Genomic DNA, 21,762 nt, shown 5'->3' with positions numbered 1-21,762 from the left:
TGGCGGTGTGTGTGTGTGTGATGTCCCCTCTTTGGCAGTGTGTGTGATGTCCCCTCTCTGGCAGTGTGTGTGTGATGTCCCCTCTTTGGCAGTGTGTGTGTGATGTCCCCTCTTTGGCAGTGTGTGTGTGATGTCCCCTCTCTGGCAGTGTGTGTGTGATGTCCCCTCTTTGGCAGTGTGTGTGATGTCCCCTCTTTGGCGGTGTGTGTGTGATGTCCCCTCTCTGGCAGTGTGTGTGTGATGTCCCCTCTTTGGCAGTGTGTGTGATGTCCCCTCTCTGGCGGTGTGTGTGTGATGTCCCCTCTCTGGCAGTGTGTGTGTGATGTCCCCTCTTTGGCAGTGTGTGTGTGATGTCCCCTCTTTGGCGGTGTGTGTGTGATGTCCCCTCTTTGGCGGTGTGTGTGTGATGTCCCCTCTTTGGCAGTGTGTGTGTGTGTGTGTGTGATGTCCCCTCTTTGGCGGTGTGTGTGTGATGTCCCCTCTTTGGCAGTGTGTGTGTGATGTCCCCTCTTTGGCAGTGTGTGTGTGATGCCCCATCTCCCTCTCTTTAAACCTTTTATTGTTTCAATTGAAGTGGTTGAGGATCTAGTCTAGTTACTTAGTCTAATCTAATTACCATTTTCAGTCTTTCTGTAAATAATGTGTGACACTCAGCTTGTGGTTTACATGTCTTTTTTCATTCTCTGGTTTTATTTTTTTGTATTTTCTAATGTGTGTGTGTTTGTTTGTGTCTGATTCCAGTGAATCTCGGCCAGGCCTCCTTTGAAGTGATGGCTTCCATTGTGAACCGCCTCCACAAGTATCTTGATAGCAGTCAAGATCAACACGGGCGCAACTGCCTACTGTCTTCCTACATCTATTATGTCTTCCGCTTGCCAAATATGGACCCCAACTCCCCATCACCGGGTGAGCACTGGCTATGCCACTTTTAAATAAGTCATTTAAAGATTGAAAAATGCTCTTAAGTGTTTTTTAATGTTGGCCATTTACTCAGTTTGCATGATACCTGTGCGTAATTCACCAACTTGCAGGCCGGTTTGTTGAGTATTTTCATTGTGTGAGAATTTTACTTGATTTATGCAGTTTTAAAATGCAAATATGATGTTCAAGACAGGAATAAAAATGAGCATACTGTATGGTAGCGCATAAATGTGCTTTACTATTGTATGTATAACATGGAGAATACCATTGCCATATTTCATAATAATACATTTGAAATTTGTGTGGAATAAATTATAGAACTTATAACTCAGAAAGTAAAAATTTGTGCAGAAAAATGGAAAAATAGACATAATCTGATATAATGTTGTCTTCCATATATGTGATGAAAGTGTGTGCAGCTTGCCTGTGAAGAGTAGAGTAGATATTGCGGGTCCAAAGGGAAGAGCGTTCTGGGTGTTGACTCCTCGCTGCCCTGTTGGCTGTGTGTGTGACGCTGTGCATTGAGCCACCCAGGAGTGACGCAGTCATGCTGTGAAATGACCCCCTGCTGTTCTGGTTGTGTGTGCCAGGCCCGGGAGGGCTGGGCGGGTCGGTCCACTACGCCACGATGGCGCGGTCCGCTGTCAGGCCTGCTAGCCTCAACCTCAACCGCTCCCGGAGCCTCAGCAACAGCAACCCGGACATCTCCGGGACGCCCACGTCCCCCGACGACGAGGTCAGGTCCATCATCGGAAGCAAGGTGAGCCGCCCTGGTCTGAACGGCCGCAGCCTTTCCTCAGGAGCGCGCTCAGTGAAGCGCCGGAGGCCTTACCGCTCGGTAGTCAATGTTAGCAAACCGGGTTTTTTATCTGAACATTTTAAACAGCATTTCAAGCTGAAATGAACAGATCCGACAATTCCCTTTACATTAGAAAATGTTGCATTTTTTATTTACGTTCGTTAAAGCTGAATTTCTTCCCAAGAATTGGCAAAAGTGGAGAGTTTTTTGCTCTAAAAAAAAAACCGGCCTTCAGCAAGTCAGATTTCCTGAATTGTTTCATAATGAGAGTAAAAACTGGTATTTGCTGAGAATCACTGCTAAACTGCGTGGCTCCATGCCCTGGACTGAATGTAAAATGACACACAGTGAACTCTTCACCATGTTGTTCTGTCCATCTATGGCTGGCAAACATCAGCTGGAACATCTTATCTATAGAACTCCTGCATCAGTCTATACGAAAATACGCTTTGCTAAAATATGTTGGTATGGAAACAAAATACAAAAAATGCTCATCCGTTTCTGTGAAATATGCAAGCTCACATAAATGTGGTGCATAATCGCTTGCACGATCAGAGAACTGAAAAGGGTGTTTTTTTTTTCTTCTTTTTTCCCTGTCTGGTGGATTGGATCCAGGCCTTCCCAGCCCTAGCCCTCAGGGGGCCTGAGTGTTCAGTGGTTTTTAGTTCCACCCAAGCACCTAACCACCTAACGTAGCTAATGGCTGAAAGCGTGCTCTCGTTTCTGTTTATGTGACTGTAAATGTGAGTGCTAGCGTACTAGCATGCTAGCGTTGCTGGAGTACAGACTGTACAGGGCCCAGGCCCTGCAGCCCTGATCTGACACTCAGAACATTCTACCTCTCTCTAATGCACCAAGCAGCTCTGAGTGAGCGGCGGCCATCGCTGTGGTGGAGTCCCTCTTGCCGCAGTGTACTTTTTCGTCCTTCCTTTAACCATGAGACTGTTTAATTCCTGCTTAAGTACTGTAGAGCTAAAGCTTAACTCTCATCTGACAGAGGGGGGCCTTCTCCCCCCTTACCCCCTGCCAGACTGGCATTCCTGGAAGTTGCTGTTTTGGAATGAGGTTCTTCCTTTGTGGCATTTAAAAAATGATTATATAACCAACTAACATTTGTCCCCTGCTGACTGGTCTTGACCTTTAACCTTTCGCTGTTCCCTTCCTTGTGCTGTGCGCAACCCGCCGGTCCGCCCCCCCCCCTCCCGACAGGGCTTAGACCGCTCCAACTCCTGGGTAAACACGATGGGGTGCAAGAGCGCCCCCTGGGGATCCAGCCCCGGCTCCGCCTCTGACCCCCTGCAGGTGGTGCCCCCTATAAAACCCCTCACCTTCCAACCCCCTCCCCTACCCTCCCCACCCCCACCCCGAGCACTCGAACCTTCCCCGCACCTCTCTTCCCCACACAGGAGCTGAAGTCTCCTTGACCCCTTAACCGCCTTCCTCTGTAGAATTTAGTCTTCCTCCTCAGAGCGTTCCCTCAGCCTCTCGGGGGGGGGGCCAGAGACGGGCACCCCTCCCGCGGCCCTCTCGGCAGCGCGCCGCTCGTCAGTTCCGTGTCTCCGTGGAAACGGCTGCGGCGGGCAGTGGTGACGAGGCGTTTGGAGTGGGAGGGGAGGGGCGGCGGTTTGATGAGCGGGTGTGGCCTTGCATGGCTGTCACACGGCCCCCGAAGAGTCAGCTACATTCCCTCCCCCCCCCCCCACTCATCCCGCTCAGTTTGGGCGGGAGTTTAACTCGCCCCCCCCACCCCCCCCGCCCCGCCCCGTCTGCACGCGTCGCAGCCGGCCTGCAGCCGGGGCGTGGCCTTCAGCCCCCATGTAGGCGGTTCAGAGGTTAATCCATTGTCATCTGTTCTCCTCTGTCCCCATCGTTTCCCCTTGTCCTTTGGTTTATTCCCCGTCACGACCCCCCCTCTCTCCCCCCCTTGCTAAAAGCCCGTCGTCATCGCCATTAAAACCCATGCACGGCTTCCCTCACTAACACCATTCACAGGTATGCTTGTGTGCATGATGGGATGCTGCATGTGTATGTGTGTGCGTGTGCGTGCGTTCCCCTGTCTGGGCATGCTGGAGAAACGGCGCCCTCCTCTGGGCTGTCCCCGGCACTGCCTGGGAGCGAGTGTGGCCTGTCTGTGTCCGTGTCGTGGGGTTGTGGAGTCCTTGCTCTTGTGTGTGCTCGTAGCTGTGCAGTTGTGGTGTGGTTGCGCTTGTGGGCTGTCCTTTAATCATTTTGAGTTTGTGGTTTTGCTGCAGTTCGGTCTTTTGCCTTTGTTTGGTGGGGCTGTGTCTAGATGTTGTCCTTGTGGTCATCGGGGATGAACCTGAAAGAGCAGTAATGTCTACTGTGTTGTTTTCTTTTGTATTTGGCTGGCCCGAAATTACTACATTATGAATTCAGTTCCTGAAGGCTCTCATTTAGATGCAGTAAGGGGGATGGATGTGCTTTGAGAGATGCTTGATTTGTTTAGCACTGTAGGATAATATTTAGGGGCTTTAGTGGTCAGTCTTCACGTTTGTTTTAAGTGGCAAAGACAGGAGGTAAATTGAAAAATCAATAATATTCTTCATTTAATGAATGAAGTAATGCTATAATTTGCTTCAGTTTATGCAGAGGTAAAATCTTTATTTTGACCCATCTTACTGACGATCTGGAAAGAACAAACCTGGTCTTGTTTTTACCAGTTTTCAGCTCATGAGAGAAACCACCAGCAGCACAAGGTTTGTCATTTGTAATTAGTGGGTGGGTTTGTTGGTTTGATTTAATCAGACTAATTAGATAGACCTTAGAGCCTAATGTGTTCCTGTGTGTGTGTGTGTGTTCACGCATAATATGTGGTTGGAAATGGATGTCCGTTTGCTAATCTAATTACATCTGGGTATGTAGGTGTCAGCAGGTAGGTGTTGAGTGTGTATGTTGAAGCGGGTTTGTGTGCCTATGTGTGAGTGAGAGTGTGTGTTAGTGAGAACATGCAGTGTGTGTGAGTGTGTGTGTGTGTGTCTGGCAGAAGGTGCAGCACACGCTCCAGTTTTCTCACTAATCTGTTGTCACCCTTCATTCATCTCCACTCATAGGCCATGGAGCGCAGTGGCAATCGCATGTCATCGCACACTGAGACCGCCAGTTTCTTGCAAACTTTAACAGGACGATTACCAACCAAAAAGGTAGAGCACTGCACAGGGGAGGGGCCAGCCTCCGCACACCACGCTTGTCTGTGTCTGTCTGTCTGTCTGTCTGTATGTCTGTCCGTTTGAGTTTCAGTTACAGAGTAAATGCTGTACTCTTACTTTTTTTGGAATTTGATGTTGCGAATGAATGAAATGAAATTATTATGGTTTTTCAACTCACTTTGCACCTCTGCTTTGCCACCGGATATTCAGATTCAAATTTGAGTTTGGTGAAATAGTGGCTTTTTTCAGTGGTAATCTTGAATTGATTTGTTAATGACACTTCCTTTTACAGTACTTACATCAGTTTTTCAAGACTCCAGCCAGTGGATTATGAGATATACTTTCTATTTGCAAAGCTGACTGATATTTTAATGCGCTAAGTTGTCTGTTGCTTCTGAGTTTTTTGTTGCAGGAGATTCAGGATGGGATCTCATGCTATGTTTGTTTGTCCGTGTGTGTGTGTGTGTGTGTGTGTGTGTGTTTGTGTGTGTGTGTGTCTGCCTGCCTGCGTGTGTCCTCGTGTGTGTGTGTCTCAGCTGTTCCATGAGGAGCTGGCCCTGCAGTGGGTTGTGAGCAGTGGCAGTGTCCGGGAGGGAGCCTTGCAGCAGGCTTGGTTCTTCTTCGAGCTCATGGTGAGATCATCGCAAAAGCACCTTCAGCCCTGTTCCTTTAAGAGTGCCTGCTCCCGCCCCTCTCTGACCTCAGACCACGCCTCCCTCCCTCCCCAGGTCAAGAGCATCATCCACCACCTCTACTTCACTGAGCGCCTGGAGTCTCCCAGGAAGAACCGCTTCCCCGAGCGCTTCATGGATGACATCACCGCCCTGGTCAGCACCATCGCCGGGGACATCGTCTCCAGGTTCCAGAAGGTAAGCGGGAGACTGTGCTGACCCAGACCGATCTGAGCAACGCGCTCTGTGTCTGCGCTTTGACTCCGACCTTTGACCCTTCCTCCCTCCACCTCTCCTCAGGACCTGGAGCTGGTGGAGAGGCTCAACACCAGCCTGGCCTTCTTCCTGAACGACCTGCTGTCCGTCATGGACAGGGGCTTCGTCTTCAGCCTGATCAAGACCTACTGGAAGCAGGTAGGAGGACGTCGCCGGGCTCCGGTGCGTGTGTGGCGTGCTGATGGCGACCGTAGCGGACGACTGCAGCTTTACGTGCCAGTCTTCCCCTCACCCGCAGGTGTCCACCAAGCTGTACGCGCTGCAGAACCCCACCCTGGAGTCTCTGCGGCTGGACTTCCTGCGCATCGTGTGCAGCCACGAGCACTACGTCACCCTCAACCTGCCCTGCAGCCTGCTCACGCCGCCCGCCTCGCCCTCGCCCTCCGTGTCCTCCGCCACCTCGCAGGTGAGCTGGCGCGGCGTCCGGCCGGATAGACCAACACCAGCGTGCCCTTCGCTTAACGCCAGCCTTCGGGCAGCGTAATGGCTTTGACTGAGCTGTTCGTTAATGCGCTATTGCAGATGCCAGCGTCTTACAGGCTTAAAAGACCATATAGGAAAATGGTTCCCCTTATGACACGACCCATCATTATAATACAGTTTCTGCATAGTACATTATGATTATTAAACGTGTTCTGGATAACGACGCTGATAATTCCAGCTCCTTGCTCAAGCTGACCTGCGCGCTCTTCTCAAACGCCTGCAGAGCTCTGGCTTCTCCACGCACGTGCAGGACCAGAAGATCGCCAACATGTTTGAGCTGTCCGTGCCCTTCCGCGAGCAGCACTACCTGGCTGGGCTGGTGCTGACCGAGCTGGCGGTCATCCTGGACCCTGAGGCTGAGGGGTCAGTGCACCTGGGCGCTGGGCCTAGATCGGCTGAATGGTCTGTTTCTCCAAAAGCTTTTAGACCATCTCCTCAGGCTTCCTTATATTCATATTGGACTTTATCCAGTAACAATGAGTTCACCCATACCTTAGACCCACCCAAAACACCTTATTTCTATAATTCATCACCTCATCTCTCCACTGCCCTTAATTACATTTTCACATTGACTCGACAGCATAGTGTTAATGTTTCAGAATGGCCTGAGCACGTTCGAGGCAGATTTTCACAGGCGTCTGTAACCCTGTGCCTGGTTGGTTGTCTTCTCCGTGTAGGATGTTCGGTTTACACAAGAAGGTGATCAGCGTGGTGCACAACCTGCTGTCCAGCCATGACTCGGACCCCCGCTACGCCGACACAGAGGTGAAGGCCCGAGTCGCCATGCTCTACCTGCCCCTCATCGGCATCGTCATGGAGACCTTACCTCAGCTGCACGACTTCACAGGTGAAGCTCGTTTCTGAACTCATTTCTGAGTGTGCCATAGTTTCAGTGACAAACAGGTCAGTAAATAAACCCGTGTGTCCTCTGTAGCTTGATTACTGCAGTCAGTCCTAACTGCTGTCGTCCTCTCCCTAGAATCGCACAATCAGTGGGGTCGTCCGTGCGGGGCGGGGGGTGAAGAGCACGAGGGAGAAGGGAACAGCATCATCAGCCAGACTGTAGCCATGGCCATCGCTGGGACCCCTGTTCCCCAGATGTCCCGGCCCAGCAGCTTCCTGCTCAACCCACAGGTACCGTCCTGAGCTATGAGCCCACACACTGCCACCCTCACACTGTCCTGTTACGGTGCTGTAATGACTAGAAGGCACTAAGCCATGTCCTATCCAGAGGTTTTTATGATTAAAAGGCACTAATTTGTGCACTATTCTCTTGAGTGTTTTGCTCCCTTTTTCTTTGAATTTATCCCATATTTTAGCATTTAGCAGGTGGTCTTATCCAGGGTAACTTACACAACTTGCATGCTTTTACGTACAGTCCCTTTATACAGTTTTTACATACAATCCAGTTTTGTTCACTGACGCAGTTTGAGCCAAACACCTCTCACTAGGGTGCAACAGCAGAGTCAGACCTACAGCTGTGGAGTTCCGAGCCCAGCTAGCTTTCTCCCTGCTGTGTCTCAGGGTGTGTGCTCTCTGCTCCGCTCCTCCCCTCAGTCCACCCGGCAGCACGGCTCCTTCTCGGCCGAGTCCAGCCGCAGCCTGCTCATCTGCCTGCTGTGGGTGCTGAAGAACGCCGACGAGATGGTGCTGCAGAAGTGGTTCACCGACCTGTCCGTCTCGCAGCTCAACCGCCTGCTGGACATGCTCTACCTCTGCGTTTCCTGCTTCGAGTACAAGGTAAGGCCCGCCCACCGCGGCTCTTCAGCTCGGGCGCGGCCCACCACGGGGACCTCCTCACGTGGTCTTTAAAACCTGCTGAAGGAGGATTTCAGCCGTTCTTTTGTGTGGGATTTCTTCTGCTTGAAAGGACCGAGATAATTGATTCTTTGCCTGTGAAGCAAACTGTTCTGTTCACGTTGCAGGGGAAGAAGGCCTTTGAGAGGATGAACAGCCTGACCTTCAAAAAGTCCAAAGACATGAAGGCCAAGCTGGAGGAGGCCATCCTGGGCAGCATCGGGGCGCGGCAGGAGATGGTGCGGCGGAGCCGCGGGCAGCTGGGTGGGTCCTCTCTCTCCGCGCGCGGGCCGCCAGGCCGCCTGGAGCTTCTGCTTCGCTTCATTACGCTCATCAGTCACACTCGTCCCTCTCACTCACCCGTGTAACCCCTTTATCTCAGTCATTGGTCTCGCGCGTGTAAACATAGGAATGCTCGATGAAAACAGCACGCCGTTCAGTCTGTCTGGATTCTGCGTTTACCTACAAGCTAGCGAATCTGCTACACCGTATGGAGCCTGGATTTGGGTTCTTCTGCTATCTGACGCGGCGAGCTGCCTCATCCGTCTGCGCTCACTGGTCTCTCTCTCTCCCTCCCTCTCCCTCTACCAGAGAGGAGCCCGTCAGGCAGTGCCTTCGGGAGCCAGGAGAACCTGCGCTGGAGGAAGGACATGACGCACTGGCGCCAGAACAGCGAAAAGATGGACAAGTATGCTCCTTTTCACACCCACGCACGCACGCACATGTGCATTCTCACACACACGCACCCACAGACATGCACACACACGTATGCACACGTGTGCACACACACACACACACACACACACGCTCCTTTTAGCTATAGGCAGTTTGACAGGTAGCAAATGACTCATGTGCTTAAATTAAAAAATTAGATTAAAAACTCCTTACCTGGACACTTCACAGGGACTGGCCCAAAATAATGAACACTGGAGCTCACGTTGCTCAGTCGTTGTAAGGAGTTTTTACTCTAGTTTGACCATCCTGGCTGTTGAGCACCTATCCAGTCCTCTCTTATTTAGCTGGCTTGAAGCACGTTGGGCATCTTCTTTATCGAACTCCTGTGCTTAGCTCACGAGGCCTGGTATGGTAGCTGAGCATCACGGTTTGTGGCCATGCTATCTGCTACTGTTGCTTACTGCCGCAATACATTTCATCAGAGAGGCTTTTGGGCAAAAACTGTTAGCTTAATAAATGTGGTCTTATAACTGATTTGGAAGATTGGTAGAATATCTAATTTGTTTTGATTCAGGAGACCTGGAAAGCTGATACTATCAGGTGAAGTTGCCTACATCTCCATCTGTTGTCCAGCATTGTGTCCTTGTGCATTGTACTAAAAGTGCAAATAGTTAGAATTAGTCTGAAGGAGGCTGTTTTTTTCAGAATGTCTTTATAAGGTTGGTCAATTGATCTGTCTTTAGTGGAGATATGAGCCTAATGAATTGGCCTCCTCATCTCTTTCATGGTGATTATTGTGCCGGGTCTTCTCTGGCCAGCAGGTGAGGGGCTGCAGTAACACACACAGAGTGTGATATAATGAGAATCAAAAGTATCTACTCCATTAATAGAGCATTAATGTGCCCTGCAGACACCCTGATCCAGGGTAACACACACAGCTTTCCTTCTACATATTCATTTATACAGATGGATGTGTTCAGGTTCAGTTCAGGTCTAGTACATTGCTCAAGGATACAGAAACGGACAAGAACTGCAGAAATTTGAAGCTGCCATTCTTATGTAGGCTCTGGTGTAATCAAGTGAACTCTTAACCGAAGGGTCTGTTTTCAGTCCCACAAGCCTCCTAGAAACGGGCAGGTTCTGTAATTGGCTGTGCTGCATTGCAATGAGCAGATCTGTGCAAGCTGCTGTACGTCTGGTCATGTACAGTGGCTAGTCAGAATGCGACAGTACTGGTTGTCAAGGTGATGACCAGTGAAAGAGGCGTGTCCTCAGGTGCGTTGTTGTCCTTTGCAGAGCGGTGTTAACTCATTCCTCCAATTGTGTTTTCTCATGTGCTGTGTGTTTAGGAGCCAGAAAGCAGTCAGGTATTGTAAATCTGGAGTGTGTTGCTTTGGTCTCCTCCTGCTTCTACCTGAATTACAGATCCACTTCCCCCTTTAATGGTGCTTGGGTTGGTTTTTCTCTTTGGTTTTTCTTTTACAGTGCTGTGCTTTTAACCAGTTTCAAGGATGGCGCCTGCTTTTCGTTTCGTGGTTTCGAGTCTCTTGGGTTGAGCGCTGTCATGTGATTCTGTCCTGACCTGTATATGAAAGTTTCTCCTAAGCAATGAAAACAAACACCATTTAAATCAATGGATTTATGGGTATTAATATTGCCCATTAAAAAAATGAGATGCATATGAGTATCTTTCTAAATCTATCTGTCTGAAAAATCAAGTGCTGGTATAAACCCACTGATCTGTCAATAAAGACAGTATTGATTTATTCCAAAGAAGAATATAAAGAAAAGAAAATCAAACCGAAAACAAAGCCATTCAGTGTGATTAAAGCAAGGGCCCTTTGTTGAGGCGGCCGTGGTCCAGTTCTACAGGAATCACATCTTCCTTCCTGTGAAGGTTTTGTGGAGTAACAGGCTTGCTCTCTTTCTCTCTCTCGCCCCCCTTTAATCCGAGAAGCCCTTCTGCTGGGTGTGTGCATGGCAGGAGTGTCCGGAGCGGGCACGTGCCAGTCACTGTGTACGTGTCCAATCCGCACCCCTCCCTCCTCCCATCCCAGCCTAAGCCCCTCCCCCAGCCTCCCCCTCCCCCCGCCCCCAGTCTGTGCTTCCTAACGAGCCCTCTTGGATACGGGCAACTCCGCTCTACATGTGTAACCACATGCATCTGGTGTGAGTACTGAACGTGTGAGTACTGTGCTGTGCAGGTTTAAAGAGACGCTACTGCGCAGTGGGAGAGCCCAGGACCCTTTATTAGTTAGGTGTGTAGCGCGTTGGCGACCGCGATAATGCCCTGCCATTATCTCCCTCTGTCCCCAAATCTCACGTTCTTTGAACATGAAAGATCTGCTTTTTGTGCTGCCACTGGGAATACAGTCTCTCTGGAGATGCCGCACAGATGGGTGAGCTGACTGTGTTTTCCTGTTCGTCGTGATAGGACCAGAGCAGAGTTGGAGCACGAAGCACTTATTGATGGCAATCTTGCGACAGAGGCGAATTTAATCATTTTGGACACCCTGGAAATTATTGTGCAGGTATTTATTGAAAAAGGCCTGTTTTGATAAGGTGCAATGTTTTTGATAATCACTAATCTGTAGATTACAATTCCATAATGATGTTTGTACTCGCACAAGGCAGTGTATGAACATCATTATGAGATTGTCCTGTTGTTTTGTGCACGCAAATACATGAACGTATCTACTAATGTCTATACCCCAGTCCTGTAATGCCTATACACTAGTACTTAATATCTATGCATCAGTACTGTAATGTCTATACCCCAGTACTGTAATGCCTATACACTAGTACTGTAATATCTATGCATCAGTACTGTAATGTCTATACCCCAGTACTGTAATGCCTGTATAGCAGTGCTGTAATGTCTGTGCCTTAGTATTGTAATGTGCTCTGTGGCTGTGCTGTCTCCACTGCAGTGTGGTGACGTGTGTGTGTCTGCGCAGACGGTGTCGGTGACAGAGTCGAAGGAGAGCATACTGGGCGGAGTGCTGAAAGTGCTTCTGCACAGCATGGCCTGCAACCAGAGCGCCCTCTACCTGCAGCACTGCTTCGCCACGCAGAGGGCGCTGGTCTCCAAGGTGAGCAACACTGGAAGCGGTAGAGCTGGCTGTCTGTCCCAGGATCTCATGTGATGAGCACTGTTCACTAAGACAGACCTTCACTGGAACCCTGTTTATAAACGGAACAGATTATATAAAATGGGTTTAATTGGATCCAGTCCTCAGCCCCATGGGGGGCATGTTGCCATTGTAATGTTTAGGCTCAAACCTGTGGATCAGTGACATGCAGCTGTCGTTGGAGCTGCGTGGTTGCAGATTGATTTTAAGGACTGTGTGTGTGTGTGTTTACGCATGCTTGTGTGTGTGTGTGTGTGTACGCATTCTTGTGTGTGTGTGTGTGTGTGTGTGTGTGTGTGTGTGTGTGTGTGTGTGTGTGTGTGTGTGTGTGTGTGTGTGCCAGTTCCCCGAGCTGCTGTTTGAGGAGGAGACGGAGCAGTGTGCTGACCTGTGCCTGCGCCTCCTGAGGAACTGCAGCAGCAGCATCGGCACCATCCGCTCCCACGCCAGCGCCTCCCTCTACCTGCTCATGAGGCAGAACTTCGAAATCGGCAACGTGAGTCAGTCGCCCAGGAAACGGTTAGATCTTTCCACAATGCGTTATTTTCATCACTGGTCACGGTTATAGGATTATTAAAGTTACTACAGCAACGGTGCCTTGTTAATTTAAAAATTTAGATCAAAAAGATTGGTTTAAAACTGCATGGCTGCAGAGGTTTGTTGCGCGTGCATCCTGTTCATGCTGTTGAATGCCTTCCTGCAGAACTTTGCGCGGGTGAAGATGCAGGTGACCATGTCCCTGTCGTCGCTGGTGGGGACGTCGCAGAACTTCAACGAGGAGTTTCTCCGCCGGTCGCTCAAAACCATCCTCACCTACGCAGAAGAGGACCTGGAGCTGAGGGAAACTACGTTCCCAGATCAGGTGAAACTCCTTTGTGTTCATTTCATCAGTAACACGCATGGAGCAAAGGGGCTGTCCTTATAGTGAGAACTGCACGGGGAGCCATGAGTTTGTGTTTACAGTGAGATGGGCTTCCCAAAAAAGCTTCTAAATGAATTATTAATATTGGAGCAACAGGCTAATCATTGAAGATATTCAGTTCGAAGATATACAGATATTAATTTGAAAAGTTTGGGATTACACACTGTCTGAGATCAGGTGACTTGACAACACACAGGGCGGAGGGCAAATTTCATCAGTTTAATCTTCACACGTATAGGCTGACCAGATAGATGTCTGAGCATGTCTGACACTAAAGCCGTAAATAGCTGTGGGTTAAAAGTCTTGTGACAAACGAGCGCACAGTGAAGGCTCCTGCTGGTCTGACTTTTTCAGGTCCAGGATCTCGTGTTCAATCTTCACATGATCCTGTCTGACACGGTGAAAATGAAGGAGCATCAGGAGGACCCCGAGATGCTTATCGATCTCATGTACAGGTATTGACACTTCGATTTACGGCCGCTGGAGGTATTTATACTTTCATTCGCAGACATTGATTCCCCTCAGCAGTAGTTTGTTCACTTTGAGACTATAAATTGAGGAGAGAAGTAGGCAGGCTGGCAGGCAGCCTGAAATTTACAGTGATGAGAACGTGGCTTTGCCCAGTGACCGGCACCATTCAAAACATGCCTTTGAAATGATGAAATTAATTATGCTGATTGCAGCTGTAAATCAGTCTGGATTTATGACGGTTGTTCAGTGATAGATCAGGTCCAGACTGTGCTGTACGTACGTGGGTGAACATAGCTGGGCTGAACGTGTTGTGTCGTCTGTAGAATCGCCAAAGGGTACCAGACGTCCCCGGACCTGCGCCTGACGTGGCTGCAGAACATGGCGGGGAAGCACTCGGAGAGGAACAACCACGCCGAAGCGGCGCAGTGCCTGGTGCACAGCGCCGCCCTGGTGGCCGAATACCTCAGCATGCTGGAGGACCGCAAGTACCTCCCGGTCGGCTGCGTCACCTTCCAGGTGGGCAATGATTGGATGCCTGTGACTCAGAAAATGAGCTGTTTCATTGCTGTTCTGTGATTAATTAGCCATTGAAAGGAAATTAAGAATAAAACCTGCGCACGTAGTAATGTTTCAGAGATCACGTGATGATCATATTTCACCATGCGATGGTTAGCGTGTGTACCTGTTGGTTTTGAAGACCTGCTGGATCAAATGGTTAACCACCATACGGTGCAAGTTATTACTCTTTAATTTCCAAGTATGGCACTTGGACTCTACAGCTTACCTAAAGCCTTTTGGAATGCACATGTTTATTCACAGAAGATATGACTGTTAATACCCTGGACATCACAGGCACAGCCTATATAAACATGGTGATTATTACATTACATTAATATGCCTCAGGGGCTGCATATAATCAGTGGGAGAGAAAGGTTCTCTTGCAGAAGGAATAAATGCATCAAAAGAAATCTTGTGCAGTCTTTTTGAAATTATGCCTTTAATTCTATTTTCTGCTACCTAGATTTTCTGCTATTTAAGTGGCATAACTGGTATTTTGTATTGTAGGCTACCAAAATTACATCATACTGATATTAGAAGCAGTCTTTGATATTAGAATATTAGATATTCACTGTTGTATTTCTTTAAATTGAAGCACTGTTTGTGAGTTGTGACCAATACCCGTTTATTAATGGCCTTAAATTATGATAAAGAAACTGCTGAAGAGCATTTCCGCGGGGTAGTGCTGAGGGGCCGTGACCTGCAGGCCAGAAGTAGCCCGGTTGAGTCTCGCCTTTTCCCGCAGAACATCTCGTCGAACGTGCTGGAGGAGTCGGCGGTGTCCGACGACGTGGTCTCCCCCGACGAGGAGGGCATCTGCTCTGGGAAGTACTTCACCGAGGCGGGGCTGGTGGGGCTGCTGGAGCAGGCGGCCGCGTCCTTCTCCATGGTGAGCGAGCGAAGCTTCGGGCCTTTCCGGGCGGCGCGGGGTCGCGGTGCGTTGCGGCACCTCACGGCGGCGGCGTTTGACCCGCTCCTCGCTCTGTTTAGGCCGGGATGTACGAGGCGGTGAACGAGGTCTACAAGGTCCTCATCCCCGTCCACGAGGCCAACCGCGACGCCAAGAAGCTGGCCACCATACATGGTAAACTGCAGGAAGCCTTTGGCAAAATCGTCCACCAGGTAAATGCTGCTCTCTTGGCTCTTCGAGAACTCTCCGGCGCTAATAGCATGCGCGCGGCAGTACCCTTGCGCCAGGTTTGCGCGCTAGCCGTTTGTGCGGCGTTCCTGGCAGCGCTTCTGTGCATGTGGAAACAGGACTTTAGCTGCGAGCGGCCCGTGTGCGCCGCGTGCTGCTGTGCTCTCCCGGGCCTGCGGGGGCTCCTGTGCGTTATCTGCCTACATCTCTTTAGCGCGCACACGCTACGGGACCTGAGCTGATCCTGTGCCAGGCTACCTTTGGATTCTTTTTAAACAGGGTTGTACAGTATGGCCTGTTTCTCAATAGTTACACTTCTGTAGTTTCTTTCAATGTCATTGTGGTGAAAATACTAAAGAACAGTTTAACATATTGGTCATAACAACTTAGAAAGTCCTTATGTTGAGATGTAGGCTATTAAACTGTAGAGAGCGTTGCTTATAGCTAATGCTCCGGCTGAGGCCCGTCCTTCCTGCCCGTTCCAGTGGAAGGCTCCAGGGGGGCAGGTGTTAGAGTCAGCTGTAGGGAGGGCCACTCATCCGCCTGATTTTGCTCTTTTCCTTGCTGTAATGTGATTTTGTGTTTATTTGTCCCGTATTTTCTTTGTCACACAGAGCACTGGCTGGGAGGTAGGTCGTGTTCTAGTTCCCGCTTGCCCACATGTGCTAGCTGTGGGCGTTCTGTTGCTCTCTTCTGTGAGAACGATCCATTAACCTCTTTGAGTTTTACTGTCCGTGGGACTGTTGTGATGTACGGGGCTTGCGTCCCCGCCCTCCTCCCCCCTCCCCCCTCTTTTTTAAATAAAACACTGTTAACGTGACAGTTTGGCAGGCAGTGCATGGGATCCAAAGTGTCGCACTAATGAAGAGTCTTGGTGAATGCATCACCCATCATCTCTCTCACCAGCACTGGCATCCGACATTTCTTGTTTCCGTGCATCTCATCTCACCCCCCAGGGTTCGATTTAAGTGCCGTTTAGATTTACTTTCCAGTCCTCCCATCTCCTGTGCATCTAATACACACGAGCAAAGAAGAAAAAACTTACAAACGGCAAAACAACATATAAAATACTGTATTTTCTGTGATATATATTAAAAAATAAAAAAAGTTTCACAGAACGGTTAATACAGGTCCTCAAGGAAACTTGAAAGTACATTTCAGTGTACTTGAATAATTAGTTAATTTTAACTTATTTTAATATTGTTTTTTTTTCTTTGTAGTTAAGGACCTCTCTTTTTTTTTTTTTTACTAAATCGACCCCTGAATTTTCATTTGTATTGATTTAGTGTGTTTACTGGTATTAACCTCTAATTGTTACTCATGGTTTATTGCATGAAAAGGACAGAGCAAACACCCACACCCCTCACACCTGTGTGTGCTGTGTGTGTATGTGTGCGCGCGCGTGCATCCGTGTGTGCGTGTGTGTGCGTTTAGGGCTGGTTGATATACCATAACAATAATGTAATATAATGCTAATTGCTACCATAGTTTTCTTTTCATCTTTTTATAATTATGCCTGATGCAGTAGTAAACATACAGGCTTCAGAGGCCGTGTGAAATGCTTCCGGGAAGAAAAAAAACATTGTCACTGATATCTGTTGTTTTGATGACAGCCAATCGGCAACAAGGTTGTAAAAGTAATCATGTGATGTGTTTTTGTCAGTCACATGGAAAATGCAAGGCCTTGCTTCTGATTAGCTTATCAACACTCAGTAGTGGTCAGTGGTCATGTTTTTTTTTTTCTTTCCCCCAGAAGCATTTCATTTGGTCTATGAAGTTTGGATGTTTAGTACCGCTTTAGTACTGTTTAGTATCAGGTATGATTAAAGAAAAAAAGATGAACGCTTATACATGGATGATATGGTGATTGTTTTTCCGCCTAAAAAACATTTGATAATGTCCATATGGTTCATCGCCCAGCCCTGGTGCATGTGTGTGTACGTGTGTGTGTTCTCTCTGGACTGTCTGTTGGGAGAGATGGGTGCTACTGTCCCCTGTACCCTACTTTCCTTTGCCTGCCCCCTGTCTTTATATCTCTCTCTCTCACTGCATGGGTTGGACCTTCCATATTCCTGGTTATCAGCTTTTTTTTTCCTCCATAAAATGTTTTTTTTCTCACCATAGGTGCTGCTCTTTGTTTGTGTTTGTCCGTTTGTCCGTTTGTTTTTTGTTCTTTTTTGGAAGTTCCTGGCCCTGATTAAAATATTTTCTGTTTTCTCCTTTTGATTTCCCTGGTTGCCGACCCCTCCTTCCCACTTTAATTAATGTGTGTTGTGGTAAGTTCCTAGTATGAGGGTTTTTTTCTGTTTCTTAATGGGGAACCGAATGCAATGAACCAAACAAGGACTGAGCCAGACCAGATTCCGCTCTGAGCAAGAGATGGAGGCTGTTTCCCCCCTTGCTTTAAATCGGATGGTTGAATCAAAATTTGTGATCTGCCCGGACCAAAAAACAAAGAAAAGAAAAAAACCAGGCCACTTCCCGTTGGCCTTGAGTAGACTGCTCTGGCTCAGCCCGGTGTTGTTTGTCCACGCTCATGTCTCCTCACTGCACACACCTGTTTCCATGTGACTGGTGCACTCTGCTCGACCCATGATGCTCTCAGCCGGGCTGTGGTCTTGTTGCCTCTCGCAGCTGTCCTGCCAGTGCCTAATCACGTTACCTGCTTCAGATGGCTCAATCAGGAAGACCCGTGTTTCCTCCCCCTTTTGCGCTTACGTCCTGTGCTTCACTCTCGCATTTCGCAGCCGACTGTGTTTCTTTCTCTTTCCTGTCAGTCTCGTGTCCTGTCTTATTAAGTTGCTTACTCCATTTTCTTTATCCATTACTCAACACCAGGATTACCTTAATAATAATAACTCCGGAGTGAAGCAGGGCCTGTGGACCCTTGGGGACTAATTATACTAGGTCCACGTGTAGATATGGTGTAGATACATCATAAAAGCATAATTCAGAATCCTTGACATCGCATATATATCCAAATGTGATGTTTACACATATCGTAGTGTAACCAGAAGGGCTGTCCACTGTCCTTGTATAAGAGCATTGCTATATATTTTCAGAATTTCAGGAACTTTGACACCTGCTTTTGATAAGTTCTGTGCAAGCAGGACTATGGTTGCGAGCTAACCAGCACCAGAACTCTGGTGATCTCTTGTAGCTTCCTGTAACATATGACTGAGTAACATAGATATTCCTTACTGAAAGACAGGAAGACAGGGATGTTTATGTACAAAATTCTCATCCCGTGTCTGATATGGGCCTCAGTGTGAAGTGTGTCAGTAGCCTCAGACCTATGCCGTAAATAAAATTTTATCAAAACCTAGATGCATTAGTTCCAGAAAGACAGGGGGCCTTGTTTGTAGAATTTCACAAGGCAGAAATAGACTGAGTTCAGATCAGTATATACAGATTGCATGATGTCAGTACAGCGTGTTTAATCTTCACTTTCAATGGTCCGTACATGCTCGTGTTTTTTGAGGTGGTCTCTTGGGCCAAGTGACATTACCCATTTATAACTGAGTGTACACATGTTGTCCATCCTCTGACCAAAAAACCTTTTGAGTCAGTAGTCAATTTATCAATGTAATCATTTACATTTGGTGTTATAACTTAACAGTTTAGTGCTGTGTATTAAACATGACCTTTTCCCTCTGTTTTCAGCTTTTTTCTATGATGTTTCAGCTAATGTGTTTACTCTCAGCTTCTGGTTTCAGTAGTGAAAATGAGTTACATTACAGTTTGTGCTTAGTTCACTTATTTTATTTGGAAAAAAAATGTTTTAACTGTTATATACTATGTTCTGATCAATGTGCCTTGTCCATTTATAGGATGGTAAGAGAATGTTTGGTACCTATTTCCGAGTTGGATTTTATGGATCAAAATTCGGAGACTTGGACGAGCAAGAATTTGTGTACAAAGAGCCAGCTATCACCAAATTAGCGGAAATATCTCACAGGCTTGAGGTAAACTCCTTCCACAGCTGTTAAGAATGACTTGCGTGTCTGTGTCCCCCTTGAAGATTTACTTACGTGGCCTTTTTGTTTACTTTTATCAGGGATTTTATGGGGAAAGGTTTGGAGAAGATCAAGTTGAAGTGATTAAGGACTCCAATCCTGTGGACAAGTGCAAGTTGGACCCAAACAAGGTAAAATCATGTATGACATTCTGGAGCAAACTGGAAAGTGTGATGCATGGTCTTTTCTATATATCATCTCTTAAGAAACTAGTTGGTTTGAATCTGGTACATGTCTGGCTTTAATTCTGAGAAAATTGTAGATCTGGTTGCATTAAGGGTAAGCATTGTCATTTAAGCTAAATTAAAAGATGTTATTAGACTCAATAGTCTACCTTACTTCATGTCAGTATTACACTGTCGAGTAACTGCAGTATGACAATGGTCCACAGGTTTTGGTACCAATCTTTTCACCGCTATTTGTCCACAATGTGTAGGCATTTGTTCAGATAACCTATGTGGAGCCCTACTTTGACACCTATGAGATGAAGGACCGCATCACATACTTTGACAAAAACTACAACCTGCGGCGCTTTGTGTACTGCACACCCTTCACCCTGGACGGCAGGGCGCACGGGGACCTCCACGAGCAGTTCAAGCGCAAGACCATCCTGACCACCTCCCACGCCTTCCCCTACATCAAGACCCGCATCAACATCATTCACAAAGAGGAGGTGAGGGCTGTCGTCTTGTCTCCCCCTCTCTCATTCTCTCTCTCTGTCTCCTCCTCTCATTCTCTCTCTCTCATCCATGCGCACACACAATTCAACCATTCACCTAAATTGCAACATTCTAATCGTGTAAATATGTGACATTTTGTGAAATATTGGGACTAGTTGGTCCTCCAGTGTCTGACAGGTGTAAAAAAAAAACCAAACATGCCCTGTGGGCACCGCTGGCACAGTCAGTTGTGGATTCAAAACCTGACTATGGGCCCCACTTAAGTTAATTCTTAAATGGCTACTGTAGTGCATCATGCTTCCTTACCAAAGAAAATTTAAAAAGGGGCATCCCAGTCCAGTACAGGACTGCACTGCAGACTGTTCCAGACCATACGTCAGAGTGATATAACACACAGTCCAGCCAGTGCTCTCAACTGCATCCAACCGGTCCTGTGTGCAGATCATCTCCATGCCCATTGAGGTGGCCATCGAGGACATGCAGAAGAAGACCCAGGAGCTGGCTTTCGCCACCCACCAGGACCCAGCGGACGCCAAGATGCTGCAGATGGTGCTGCAGGGCTCCGTGGGCACCACTGTCAACCAGGTGAGCCGAACTGCTGGGCCAGCCATGCTCTCACACTGTCCCACTGCAAACTGCTCGCATGCAGGGACCCAGGGCTAGTCTTTGATTGTGTCCAAACTGTTCCAAATAGTGAGAGCTGTGACGTACTTCACTGTGTGTTGCGCTAATACTGTTATTAGGTAGCCTCAAATGCAAGCCAAAATGTGTCAAGTAAGGAAAGTTTTAGTAGATATGGAGTGTTTGCGCTTTCACAGGTGAGTGTATACTGTATTCAGAGGACTGTTTTTTCCCACATAGGGACCTCTGGAAGTTGCTCAGGTCTTCCTCTCTGAAATTCCAAGTGACCCCAAGCTCTACCGACACCACAATAAACTACGCCTGTGCTTCAAAGACTTCACAAAGAGGTACAGATGAGATTGGTCATGGAGCAACTAACACAAACAATATGGCACATTGATTTTATCTGCGTTTTACTATAAGTATTGCAGCCTGAGTTGGGGAGAAACGGAAACACAAGACATGAACGTATTCAGGATGAAAATGGCGCTTAAATCTTGATTCATTTTTTCAGGTGTGAGGACGCCCTCCGCAAAAACAAGAGCCTGATCGGTCCTGACCAAAAGGAGTACCAGCGGGAGCTGGAGAGGAATTACCACCGTCTGAAGGAGGCCCTGCAGCCCCTCATCAACAGGAAAATCCCCCAGCTCTACAAGCCTGTCCTACAGGTCACCTCTCACAGGTCAGAGGGAGTGGGCTGTATTATACCATTGTCCTACAGGTTAAAGGATAACACTGTCCTGTAGGTCAAAGGGTTGAGGGTATACTGCCATCAAATCACTGTCCCACAGGTCTAAGGTAAAAGGATAACATTGTCCTACAGGTTAAAGGGTAGGGCATATGCTCCATTATAGCACTGTGCTACTGGTCAGAATGGGGGATATACTAATATATTACAGCACACTGTACTGCGGTACAGGTATACACATGATCCACCACAGTTTACATGATGCACTGTAATGTAGGAATGTATAAACTGTACACTTAATTCCATGTGTTGATGAACGCATGTTGAGATGCCTGGAGGAGGATGGATGAGTAAAATTCAATTAGAGCAATTTTTTAGACCTTTCTGGATTATTGTAGGATTTTAATAGACCCACTCATTACTACAATCTGTGGTGAAGATCTTTCTACATATGCAGTGCCCTCCAACAAAAGGGCACTGCAAAAAATAACTAATTTTACTCTACCGTTCCCATACGTTTGGAAGGGCACTGTATGCTCACTTATTCCCAAAATGGCTAGTGATTACACCTATACCCCTCAGTTCTACCCCCTTATCTGAATGTATACATTTTCAGTTATGTGTAAACTCTTGTTTATTCAACATGCAGCAAACGGACAGCTTGACAAGGTAGTTTGACAATATAAATATATTATATAAGACTTTAAAAATGTGGTCTTAAATTTCTGATTATATCCTATTGCAGTAC

The 21,762-nt window shown here is 47.7% G+C and overlaps 1 protein-coding gene across 30 annotated transcripts in view; it reads left to right on the top strand.

The window, feature by feature from the left end:
• dock7 (dedicator of cytokinesis 7) overlaps positions 1 to 21,762 on the top strand; it is a 52,082-nt gene that overhangs the window by 29,793 nt on the left and 527 nt on the right. Inside the window, exons 21-53 of one of the 30 annotated variants that reach the window (XM_035414244.1) lie at positions 742 to 906; positions 1,512 to 1,681; positions 2,930 to 3,022; positions 4,402 to 4,437; positions 4,792 to 4,881; positions 5,424 to 5,519; positions 5,616 to 5,756; positions 5,859 to 5,972; positions 6,055 to 6,240; positions 6,541 to 6,719; positions 6,995 to 7,164; positions 7,297 to 7,451; positions 7,875 to 8,057; positions 8,243 to 8,378; positions 8,706 to 8,802; positions 10,139 to 10,156; positions 10,994 to 11,047; positions 11,224 to 11,320; positions 11,720 to 11,881; positions 12,264 to 12,416; positions 12,624 to 12,782; positions 13,197 to 13,297; positions 13,637 to 13,829; positions 14,617 to 14,760; positions 14,862 to 14,993; positions 15,624 to 15,638; positions 18,849 to 18,974; positions 19,067 to 19,156; positions 19,462 to 19,698; positions 20,147 to 20,290; positions 20,567 to 20,673; positions 20,841 to 21,008; positions 21,664 to 21,683. In XM_035414244.1, the coding sequence (XP_035270135.1) occupies positions 742 to 906; positions 1,512 to 1,681; positions 2,930 to 3,022; positions 4,402 to 4,437; positions 4,792 to 4,881; positions 5,424 to 5,519; positions 5,616 to 5,756; positions 5,859 to 5,972; positions 6,055 to 6,240; positions 6,541 to 6,719; positions 6,995 to 7,164; positions 7,297 to 7,451; positions 7,875 to 8,057; positions 8,243 to 8,378; positions 8,706 to 8,802; positions 10,139 to 10,156; positions 10,994 to 11,047; positions 11,224 to 11,320; positions 11,720 to 11,881; positions 12,264 to 12,416; positions 12,624 to 12,782; positions 13,197 to 13,297; positions 13,637 to 13,829; positions 14,617 to 14,760; positions 14,862 to 14,993; positions 15,624 to 15,638; positions 18,849 to 18,974; positions 19,067 to 19,156; positions 19,462 to 19,698; positions 20,147 to 20,290; positions 20,567 to 20,673; positions 20,841 to 21,008; positions 21,664 to 21,679 (4,127 nt within the window). In that variant the 3' untranslated portion in view covers positions 21,680 to 21,683. The other 29 variants (XM_035414250.1, XM_035414242.1, XM_035414247.1 and 26 more) reach the window with 29 other exon arrangements.

This window comes from Anguilla anguilla, chromosome 4 (genome assembly GCF_013347855.1).
Source record: "Anguilla anguilla isolate fAngAng1 chromosome 4, fAngAng1.pri, whole genome shotgun sequence".
NCBI classification, from domain to species: Eukaryota; Metazoa; Chordata; class Actinopteri; order Anguilliformes; family Anguillidae; genus Anguilla; species Anguilla anguilla.
Note: the sequence above shows the minus strand (reverse complement) of the source record. Positions and strands in the feature narration are given on the sequence as shown.